The sequence below is a fragment of the Canis lupus genome, chromosome 16, assembly GCF_048164855.1.
Source record: "Canis lupus baileyi chromosome 16, mCanLup2.hap1, whole genome shotgun sequence".
NCBI classification, from domain to species: Eukaryota; Metazoa; Chordata; class Mammalia; order Carnivora; family Canidae; genus Canis; species Canis lupus.
The window spans coordinates 11560179-11571330 of record NC_132853.1 but is presented as its reverse complement, the minus strand read 5'-3'; the positions used below and the strand labels follow the sequence as shown (position 1 = coordinate 11571330).

The 11152-nt window shown below is 54.5% G+C and overlaps 1 protein-coding gene across 5 annotated transcripts in view; it reads left to right on the top strand.

Moving 5' to 3' along the window:
- Nucleotides 1-10747, top strand: part of CAMSAP1 (calmodulin regulated spectrin associated protein 1) — a 63688-nt gene extending 52941 nt beyond the window's left edge. For all 5 annotated transcript variants that reach the window (XM_072778632.1, XM_072778631.1, XM_072778635.1 and 2 more), the window contains 7 exons: nt 98-2483; nt 3783-3919; nt 4162-4370; nt 4493-4595; nt 5848-5963; nt 6390-6508; nt 9603-10747. In XM_072778632.1, the coding sequence (XP_072634733.1) occupies nt 98-2483; nt 3783-3919; nt 4162-4370; nt 4493-4595; nt 5848-5963; nt 6390-6508; nt 9603-9905 (3373 nt within the window). In that variant the 3' untranslated portion in view covers nt 9906-10747. The remainder of the gene's footprint in view (nt 1-97; nt 2484-3782; nt 3920-4161; nt 4371-4492; nt 4596-5847; nt 5964-6389; nt 6509-9602) is intronic.
- Nucleotides 10748-11152: the final 405 nt, after the last annotated feature.

The window sequence follows — 11152 nt, the reverse complement described above, 5'->3', positions numbered from 1 at the left end:
ACTCTCTTTCCATAACTAGCATCATCACCCAGTATGTTTGAGTCACCCTTTGTATAGACAGTGGCATGTCCAATGGGCTGCTTTTCCCACGTTGCAGGCCTGTGTCTCAGCCAGCACCCTTCGCCCTGCATCATGCTGCCAGCTGTGACATGGACCCTGGCTCTGGTGACAGCGTCAGCTTGGCCCGCTCCATCAGCAAGGATAGTTTGGCCTCTAATGTCATTAACCTGACTCCGCAGAACCAGCCACAGCCCACAACGCTGAAGGCTGATGGGCAAAGCCTGCTGAACAATGTTGATATCGAGGATGAGGACGAAGAGCTTGTGGCCATCATTAGAACGGATGTGGCCCCCCATGGCGGTGAGCGGGGCCTGCCGACAAGTGCCAGGTCTCCCCACAGACTTGCAGACACGCTGGAAAGTAAGCCTGACAGTTTCTTCCTGGAGCCATTGATGCCGGCTGTGCTCAGGCCAGCCAAGGAGAAGCAGGCCATCGCCAAGGAGGAAGAGTGTGGAGAGGGGCGGCCACGGAGTTTCACGTCCAAGAGGCCCAGTGAGGGCCACCAGCCCCTGGTGCGCAAAAGGGCGCCCAGCAGTCACGGCAGCCGTGACTTGAGTAGGACTTTCACTCCGATCCCCTGTCCAGAGCTGCCTGTGGGCATGGATCCTGTGCCCACTGAGACAGGACCGCAGGCGGCAGGGGACGGCCGCGGTGGGCTTCTGGCCACTGGTGGTTTCGATCTGTTACCTCAGGGACAGTCTACTGACGGCTTCTTTCTTCACGTAGCCAGAGCCGATGAAGATGGCGAGGGCAGGTTCTGTGTTGGCTGTGCCCGGAGCCCTGGCGCCCACGACCTAGAGCCGTGGCCCGTCCTGAGGCAGGACTCTGACTCTGATGTGGCCGACTTGGACGAAGCTGAGCAGGATCTCATTGGCGAGGACCACCCCGTGCTCATGGGCAGGTATATCGGTGAGGAGGAGTCGGCAAAGCTGCAAGAGGACATGAAGGTGAAGGAGCACGAAGACAAGGACGATGCTAGTGGCCGCTCCAGCCCATGTCTGAGCACCGTGTCTCAGGTCAGCAGCGTCTCCATGGCCAGCGGCAGCGTGCGAATGACGAGCTTTGCGGAGCGGAAGCTCCAGAGGCTCAACAGCTGTGAGACCAAGTCCAGCACCAGCAGCTCCCAGAAGACCACGCCTGACGCCTCCGAGAGCTGCCCGGCCCCTCTGACGACGTGGAAGCAGAGGAGGGAGCAGAGCCCGAACAGACAGAGCAGGGAGCATGCCAGCCTCCTGGCCTCCGAGCTGGTGCAGCTCCACATGCAGCTGGAGGAGAAGCGGAGGGCCATTGAGGCGCAGAAGAAGAAGATGGAGGCTTTGTCTGCCCGGCAGCGACTGAAGCTAGGGAAGGCCGCCTTCCTGCACGTGGTCAAGAAGGGGAAGGCCGACGGCGCCCCCCAGCCCCGGAAGCCCGACCACTTGACGGGGGACTATGCCCAGCACAATGGAGAGGACTTTGATGGTGGAGTTTCCAGGACGGAAGAGTTCCTCCTGAAGGAGGAGGGGAGGGAAGGCGTCCTGCCGTCTCCGGACGTGGACACAGAGAGCCTGGTTCTCCTTCAGCATAAAGTGAAAGCCCCTGCCACCCTGCACGAGCTGGAAAAGACCAAAGTGCTCTCCGCTGCCCTGCTGGAAGATGCTGGTGAGGCGGTGGATGTGAGTGAGTGTGACCTGTCCATCGAGAAGCTCAACGAGACCATCAGCACGCTGCAGCAGGCCATCCTGAGGATCTCGCAGCAGCAGGAACAGCTGCTCATGAAGCCCCCTGCAGCCCCCGCCCCGGGCACAAAGCCGAACACCCAGGACCAGAAGGTCAGGACGGCGATCCACTTCGTGGAGCCGCTCTCTCCCCCTGGGACGACAGGTCACCGCAAACCACCTCGTCTTGGTCAGGGTCAGGGCCGAAACTCCCGCTCAGGGAGACCGGCTGAGCTGAAAGTACCCAGAGACAGACAGCAGGCTTCCTCCCGAAGCAAGACCCCGACACCCAGTATAGAGACCCTCCCTCACTTGCGGTCCTTCCCCCCTCGGACCCCCTCTGACCCAGGCTGGGACAGCGTGGCCGAGCCTGGAAACGACCCTCATGAGAAGTGCTTCTTTGACAGCTACAGGCTCCATGATGAAAGCAACCAGCGGACATTTGTCTCGCCTTCTTCCAAAGACGCAAACATCCTGTCTGAACAAATGAGCCTCAAAGAAGTTCTGGACAGCAGCGTGAAAGAGGCAGGTCTCAGCTCCCCTGCTGTCTCAGGGAAGGAGAATATCCCTGCAGATGAGCCCCCGAGGGGCAAGGCCAGTCTCATTGAAGTGGACCTCTCAGACCTAAAGGCCCCTGATGAGGACGGAGAGACAGAGGGCCCCCAGAGCTCAGTGGATCTCACCAGCGAAGGTGATCAGAAGCCAGGGGTCGGCTTCTTCTTCAAGGTAAACTGCTGCTGGTGTCTGTGTTAGGTGGTGTCAGGTGTCCTCTCTTGTCCTTGGTCATGCGGGTGCCTTAGAAGCTTACGGTCAGAGTGGGGCCTGGGAGGAAAGTGTCACTTGGCGAGCCCTGCGTGCTCTGTCACCAGGACCTGACTCCACTGGAAGTACCTATGGGCAGTGCCTGTTGGAGCACACGTGGCTGTGTGCCTATGAGGCTGTAGTGCTGGATAGGCCCCGAATGGGAATCCCACATAATTTTCATGTGCCGGAGTGTTCTTTTTCTTTTGATGGTTTTCTGATCCTTTAATGAAATGTAAACATTCTTAGCTCGTGGGCTCCGCGGGAGCCGATGGTGGGCTGAATCTGGCCTCCACGGCGAGTGTGAGAGCAGCCGGGCAGGTAGGATAGCTCTGGGGCGGCTGCGTGTTGGTCTCTGCCTTTCTTGTAGTCTTTTCTTTTCTTTCCTTTTCTTTTCTTTCCTTTCCTTTTCTTTTCTTTTCTTTTTTCTTTTTTCTTTTCTTTTCTTTTCTTTCTTAAGGTTTTATTTATTTATTCTTAAGAGACAGAGAGAGGCAGAGACACAGACAGAGGGAGAAGCAGGCTCCATGCAGGAAGCCTGATGCGGGACTCAATCCTGGGACACCAGGATCACGCCCTGGGCCGAAGGCAGGCGCTAAACCACTGAGCCACCCGGGGATCTCCTCTTATAGTGTTTTCTTAGGTAGAATGGGGAGGTGGGTTGTGGGAGCTTCCCTTCTGGTTTGCGTGTCTTTTCCCCTCAGGGCATAGGGTTTGTCTTCTCTCACAAGCAAGCAGGCTTTAGTGCTTAATGCTTTTTTTTTTTTTTAAGATTTTATTTATTTATTCATGAGGGACACAGAGAGAGAGACAGAGACATAGACATAAGGAGAAGGCAGGGAGCCTGATATGGGACTCGATCCCAGGACCCCGGGGTCATGACCCAAGCCACAGGCAGATGCTCGACCACTCAGGCCCCTTTGCTTAATGCTTTAAAAATGTAATTGAATAAGTATCACTTCAGGGGTCAGTTGGTGTGTGGAAACCGAGGTAAACCAGACTCAGTAGGGAACAAATAGGTGATGGATGGGGCTGTTTTCTGGGTGGCTGGGTTATTCCTTAGTGTTTTAGCATCTGTGAGATGGGCCATCCTCAGGGAAAAAGGTGAGAACATGAGTGGACCGTGCATTAACCTGTTCTCTGAGCGCACACATCTGCTGCCGGGGAGTGTGCAGGGGTGTCGGGGGCCGTGTCCCATGGATGACAGCTACTGCCGGCTTGTAGGATGAGCAGAAGGCAGAAGATGAGCTTGCTAAGAAGCGGGCGGCCTTCCTCCTGAAGCAGCAGCGCAAGGCCGAGGAGGCGCGTGTGCGGAAGCAGCAGCTGGAGGCGGAGGTGGAGCTCAAGAGAGACGAGGCCCGGTAACCTGGCTCCTGCCCGGCCCCCCGCCCCTGACGGTCAGGTTCCCCTTCCTGTCCCTCGGCCCCATCCCACCACCTCTCGGGGCTAGGCCAAGCTCTGGTTTACTAGCTTCTGGGCTCACCGCCCTTGATTCACATGGTGGTCCGGGGCTCTGGGTGCTTGTTCGAGGGTCGCAGCACTGTGTGGGGGTGCAGTGATGCAGGCAGGTGCCGGCCCTCTGAACGGAGCGCTGTGTCTACAGGCGGAAAGCGGAGGAAGACCGGATTCGGAAGGAGGAGGAGAAGGCGCGGCGGGAACTCATCAAACAGGAGTACCTGCGCAGGAAGCAGCAGCAGATTTTAGAGGAGCAGGGATTGGGGAAGCCGAAAGGGAAGCCGAAGAAGCCGCGGCCCAAGTCCGTCCATCGGGAGGAGTCATGCAGCGATTCCGGGACCAAGTGCTCCTCAACTTGTAAGTGGGCACATGTTGGGTATGTGGGGTGTGCGGGGTAGGGGGCCCAAGGTGGGGGGTAGGGGGCTCGTGGCAGGGGTGGGGCCTGCGGCGGCCTTGAGGCAGCTCTCTTGTCCCCGCAGCCGACCACTTGAGCCGGGCCCAGTCGGGATCCAGCCTGTCCCTGGCCTCTGCAGCAACCACCGAGCCTGAGAGTGTGCACTCTGGGGGCACGCCTTCCCAGCGGTAAGGGGTGAACATGGGGAGCGATTATGTGCTCTGGTTCTGTGATGGTTTCATGGGGACTCCTTTTTTTTTTTTTTTTTTTTCTATTTTTATTTTTAAAGATTTTATTTACTTGAGAGAGAGACCAGTGAGAGAGTGAGCACAAGCTGGGGAGGGTGGGGAGAGGGAGAGGCAGAGGGAGAAGCAACTCTGCTGGGCAGGGAGCCCGATGCGGGACTCGATCCCAGGACCCTGAGATCATGACCTGAGCTAAGGCAGACGTTCAACTGCTGAGCCCCCTAGGCACCCCCACCCTGATGCCTTTGATAAGTGCAGGCCAGGCACTGTGATGGGCGCCCCCCACTAGCCTTCCCTGGGGTGTGGTTTGTGCCATGTGCCCCTGGTAAGCAGCCCATCAGGCGTGTTGTGCTTCCTCGGCCTGTTGAAGGTGATAGTTTCTGCTGCCTGGGAACACCTCCCTTTGTGACTGAACAGTAATTTGGGTAGATGTGCTGGGGACTTCGTTGGGACCACTGTTTGCTCAGGTGCCTGAGTACCCCTGCTGATAGCCTTGTTCTTCGTCCATGTGTGTGGCCTCCGTTTGTTCTCTGTCCTTTACTCTGTGTATCGTCCTATGGCCATGGCCACACCATCCTCCCTCTTCATGTGTTTGGTTGCTTGCTGTCCCTGGGACCTTGCACAGGCCACATCTCAGGGACTCTGGATCCTGCTTGGGGTTTTGTCCTACTGACCAGTCACCTGGGCTGGCTTCACCGTCAGCCCTGCTTCCTTGTGAGCAGCCGCATGCAGCACCCACCAGCTTCTGCTGTGCTCAAGCCTGTCAAGGATCAGAGCATCGTCGAGACCTGGGGTTTGGGGCTCCGCCCACTCTGTGCCATCTCCTTCCTTCTCGAGGTCTTGTCCCCTGTGTGTCAGCAGCACAGATGTCCCAAACTCTGTCCTCCAGCTTTCCCAGCTGCAGGGACACAGCACTGCTGCCATCTCTGTGGGGGTGGAGCCCTGGATGGACCCCCGATGGAGGTTGATGTCCCTGTAGTGTCTCTGCTTTGTCACTTGGTCCTACCTGAGGTGTCCTACTTTGCACTTTGCCCGAGGGCTGTAGTTGGGCTGCGCAGGCAGAGCAGACTGGTGGGGTCACTTGCCTGGTTGCCAAAGTCTCCTCCACATGGCCACTCCTTCCTGGCTTAGGTCAGGGTGGGTGGGGGTGCGAAGGGCTCCAACGACCATCCATACCCCACCCTTCCTTCCGCAGAGTGGAATCTTTGGAAGCCTTGCCCACGCTGAGCCGCAACCCCAGCAGGAGCACGGATAGAGACTGGGAAACAGCGTCGGCAGCATCCTCTCTCGCCTCTGTGGCCGAGTATACAGGTAACAGACGTCACGGGTGCATCCCTGCCTGGTCCCTGCTTGGCGCCCTGGCACCTCTGTAACCTCCCAGTCCTTGTGGCCCCACCCAGGAGCGTCCTTAGCACTGGGAGCCTTAGATGTTCAACATTTACTGTTCCTGGGTGTTTTCCTTTATATATCAAAGTAAGTGAAGTAGAAAGGGGACAAAGTCATAACTATCTTGACCCTTTACTTAATTTAAAGTTTGCAACTCGGAATGGATTCTTTCAGACAGATTTGAAGTGGGCTCTTAACGTTCTGTTTTCTAAAAACATTGACCTCACTGACCCAGCCTGGCTGCCACTTGGTTCTGGGAAACTGGGGTTTTCATGTGTGTATATGTGTGTGTGTGCGTGTGCAAGTGCGTGTGCGCAGAGTATAATTTGGGAATCTTGCCTGTTTTCACAGGTCCCAAGCTCTTTAAGGAGCCCAGTAGCAAATCAAACAAACCGATTATACACAATGCCATTTCTCACTGCTGTTTAGCAGGAAAAGTGAACGAACCTCACAAGAATTCAATATTAGAGGCAAGTATCAAACATCAGCACTAAATTTTTTTTCTTTATTTTAATTGAAGTCTAGTTGGCATACAATATTATTAACCACCAAGTTTTTATGTGGAATGAAGGATATTTGTAAATTAGGGGCCTTTCCTAAAATGGAACCTCATTATTCACACATGTGGGTGTTGCTTGGTTTGGCTTCAAACTCCTGCCAGGTAGCCCTGTGGTTGGCATATGGGAGAGCGTGATGGCACAGGAGCTGTCTGTACAGTGCTCCATGGTGCAGGAGGAGGGATGGCTTGAGGAAGAGCAGGCTTGGGACGAACCACACTCCAGGTGTTGCCCTGGGGACAGAGCCGGAGTCTAGGGAAGGGGCCCTCTGGTGTGAAGCAGGTGGAGAGAGCTAGTACAATCTGTGTTAGTGGAGGGCAGGGGGCCTTGTAGGTACCGGAGGGGGCCGGGTTCCTGTGCTCTGAGGCCTGTGGCAGGTGGTGTTGGGTGGAGATAGAAGGAATTGGCAGGAGTGTCCTGAGGGATGCAGGGGCGGCGAGGTGGCAGGCCTGGCTCCAGTTTCAGCTCTCAGATCATTGGAGAGATGGAAGGTAGGGGGCAAAGTGTTTGTTGTTTGGTTCTGTTGTGCTGAGCACTCGCTGCCTTTCTTTCATCTGCTGTGAAAATGCTGTCAGGCCTTGGTCACTTTAAAGGAGGGATGATTAGGGTCTCAGCAAGAAGATGATCTGCAAGGCAGTTGGAAACAGAGTCAAGATTAGAACTTGCGGGATGCCCAGGTAGCTCAGCGGTTAAGCGCCTGCCTTTAGCCCAGGGCATGATCCTGGAGACCCGGGATCGAGTCCCACATCAGGCTCCCTGCATGGAGCCTGCTTTTCCCTCTGCCTGTGTCTCTGCCTCTCTCTCTATGTCTCTCATGAATTAAAAAAAAAAAAAAAAAAGATTAGAACTTGCATGTCCTTAGCCTGACTGGCACCGTCAGGGCGGGTGATGCCCTCTGCACCATGCAGGTGGGGGATGCCTCTTCCTTGCTGTTATCACGCTGCACTGCATCAGTCAGCGAGCAAAACCGAAAGTCCAGCTCTGAAGCTGACCGTCTAGAGTGTGAGGCAGTCCCTGATAGAGGAGAGGAGTCATGGACTCATTCTGGAAGAGGCCAGGTAGGGCTCAGCTCTGCTGTTGTAGTGAAAACCACCACAGACTGGATGCAGAGGCGTAGCTCTGTCCCCATAAAACTTTACAGCTGCAGTGGTGGCTGCGTTTGGCCTATGCCAGGTGCAGGGAAGTGATAAGTAACCTGGAGGAGTCACCGGAGGGCAGAGGGAGAGCTGGGGGGGTGGGTGGCTGCAGAGGCCAGTGGGCTGGCTGGGGCCATCTCCCCAGCAAGTGGCTGTCTGCGTTTGGGAAAGGATGCTGTGGGCATGCACGCGGGCACCACGGTGGTGGTGAGCCGCTGGGCTGGAGGAGCTCAGGGAGGTCCGAGGGCACAGGGCAGCCCCCACAGGGCCTCTGTCGGTGGAGGGACCCTGACTTTGCTCTCAGTGAAGTGAGTGCAGGGGTGGACAGGGGAGGGCTGAGGACAGAAGTGAGGGGGATGAGAGTGGGGGCAGGAATAGGAAGGGAGGGCAGGGAAGGCGATGACGGGCTGCCAGCCGGGGCGGGCAGGAGGGCTTAGGGTCTACAGGTGCTGCTCATTCACATCTTGCTGTTTGTGCTTAAACATAGTTTTTATTTAGTCGAAATTAATATTGTATACACTTTGGGTTCTGGTTTTCCCTCTTAATCTTTTAAAATACATATTTGTGTGTTGATTTATTGGAGTCCATAACAAGCTCATTATATACTGATAAAACTAATAATGTATTTATGAAAAATGAGTGTATTTCCAGAAGCAAAAATAGAACAGTGGCTTTGTTTTACACTTTTACAAATATTTTAAAATCCTGACTTTATAGCAAATGATTGGGTCCTTGTTCACTTCTGCTGGTAGCTGGTTCTGGGAACGCCTGTCACGTAACCTCTGGAAAAGCCCGGTGCACGTGGGGCAGAGCGGGTGATGGCAGTGCGTGGCCATGGCCGTGGGAGGACGCTGGGCTCTGAGACCCGCGGTGGGGAGCGGTGTGGGGTAGACAGTTAAACTAGGCTTTAGCACGAAAACATTCTGCCGCTCAGAGCCAGCACAGTGGTTACTGTCATGAATACCCATAGTGCTACTTCAGGTTTGCTGGCGTGTTGTCCACGCACCACAGGCCCACCCTGTGGGCTCAGCAGCCTCCTGTTTGCACAGTAGTACGACCATCAGCTCTGATTCCAGCATGGAGAGAAACCCTGTCCATGTAGCCATACCCTACCTGGCTCCCCTCAACCTACTGTCCTTGGGTGGGCCTCTCCCGGATGCATCCCATGAAGAAGACCCCATACCCTGTGGCCTTTCGGGGCCGTCTTCTCCACATGGCCTCACAATTCATCTCATCCATGTTCCTTGCATGCCAGCACCTCATACTCTCTCATGGCTAAATCCTCCTCCATCATGGTGAAAGGCCACAGTTGATCTGTTCTCCAGGTGGAGGACGTCTGGCTTTCTACTTTTTTGATGATGATGAATCCTGCTGCTGTAAACATTCACATACGAGGTTTTATGTAGCTGCTCAGCTTCTCCAGTCTCTGCCTTAGACAGGAACCACTGAACCACAGGGTCACTCTATGCTTAGCATTTGGAGTGGCTGTCCAGCTGATCTCTGTTCCTCCAGCTGCTTGGGGGGCTCCGGGGTCTGCACAACCCCCTCATATTGGCTGCCATCTTCTTGTTAGTTGTGGCCCTCCTAGTGGACGTGCTGTGCTGCCACAGAGTGGGTTTTGACTTGTGTTTCTTTGGTGGCTCATGGTGTTCTGTGATTTTTTTCACTCAATTTTAAAAGCACTTTTTCCTCTCGAGCCTAGACTGCCTAAGTTAGGTCTCAGCGGTGGGTGCCACCCTGCTGGCAGTCAGAATGGGAAGACTGGGGCCAGGGTGTGGGCAGGCCTTCTTGAAAGCGGGGAGCCCTAGCTGCTCCAACTGCTGGTGTAACTCTCAAGCCCTCCTCTCTTTTCCTTTACCCCCTCGATACAGGAGCTAGAGAAGTGTGACGCCAACCACTACATCATACTGTTCCGTGATGCCGGCTGCCAGTTCAGAGCACTTTATTGCTATTATCCTGACACTGAAGAGATCTACAAATTAACTGGCACGGGGCCAAAGAGCATCACCAAGAAAATGATTGACAAGCTGTATAAATACAGCTCAGATCGAAAACAGTTTAACCTGATCCCAGCCAAAACTATGTCCGTCAGCGTGGACGCTCTCACAATTCACAACCACTTGTGGCAGCCCAAGCGGCCCGCGGTGCCAAAGAAGACCCAGACTCGTAAATGACACCGGTGCCGGCGGGCGAGTCTGAAGGATGTGTGGACAGGATTCGTATTTATTATTTTCATCCATTGGGTACGAAGTGTGCGTAGTCACAGACCTTTTCCGGAGAGGCTTCTGGTGAACAGCAGAGGTGCCTCCCTTGGCTCCAGGCATACACACAGGATGCTGGGAGGAGGAGGAGGAGGCACTGTGTTGAGTGGCTCATGGATGCCGTTGCCGCTGCCAGCCATGGAGGGTCAGACAAGGGGTGTACGTATGGTGGGGTCTCCAGGCCGTAGACCCTATACTTGAAGTTCTCTTCATTGTGAATGGAAAGTGATCTCCTTCGCTTTCTTACCTCCTGCCCCCTCCCCACTTGCACGTGACCCGACGCCCCTTGTGCTGGCCGACTGTAATCCTGTGAGGCAGTGGGGCCGACGCTTGGTCTCGGGTCAGGGTGGTTGAATGTCTTTAGGAAAAGAATTCAAATTGGGGAAATCTTGTTCATTTGAGAAATTGTATGATATTTATTGATTGTGTCTACTGCCAATGTTTATATCCAGTTCTAAGATTTCTGAAAACAAATTCTTGTTCTTTGCTGCTCAGAAAACGTTTACTGAAAATACCAGTTCACTAAAAGCACTGAAAATCTGCAAAGTCTGTCTTCTGCTAAGATGACGTTTACAGACGTGGAGATGATTTCTTGCTGGCACGTGATCATGAGGGTGGCAAGTGGTACTGTCAGCCAGTGTCTGCCCGAGTGGAAGTAGGCAGACTGAGCAAATTACAGCCATCGCTCATGGAGTTTTGGATAGTCCTCTAATGATTTATTCACTTTAATAAAGGCAGATTTTGGTAAAGTAGAATATTTTTCACTCTGAGGATGTTTCTCTTAAGAGGTGATGCACTTAAGCTGATGGTGGTTTTAGTGGCTTTATCATGTCATGATTCATCTGTCTCGATTCTTGCTTCTGAAGAGCAGCATGCCCTAAGAGGAGGAGTGTGCGGTTCTCCAGTTAGGTCGATCCTTTTGTTGCATATTTAAAAACAATTTAAGTGGTTATTTGCAGTTATTTTGGAACTCCAAGTGAGTGGAACAGCTTCGGGTTCTGTCCATGTTGGTCCAGATGGTCATTAACGCCTCTCCCGACCAGATGCTCCCGGGAGGTGGGCGTGCCCTGCCCCTCCTGGTCCTCTCACGGCCGCAGTCCTGCCAACGCTGTGTGCCTGACCAGCCGCTCTGAGCCTTGATTTCAGCTCAACTGCCGAAG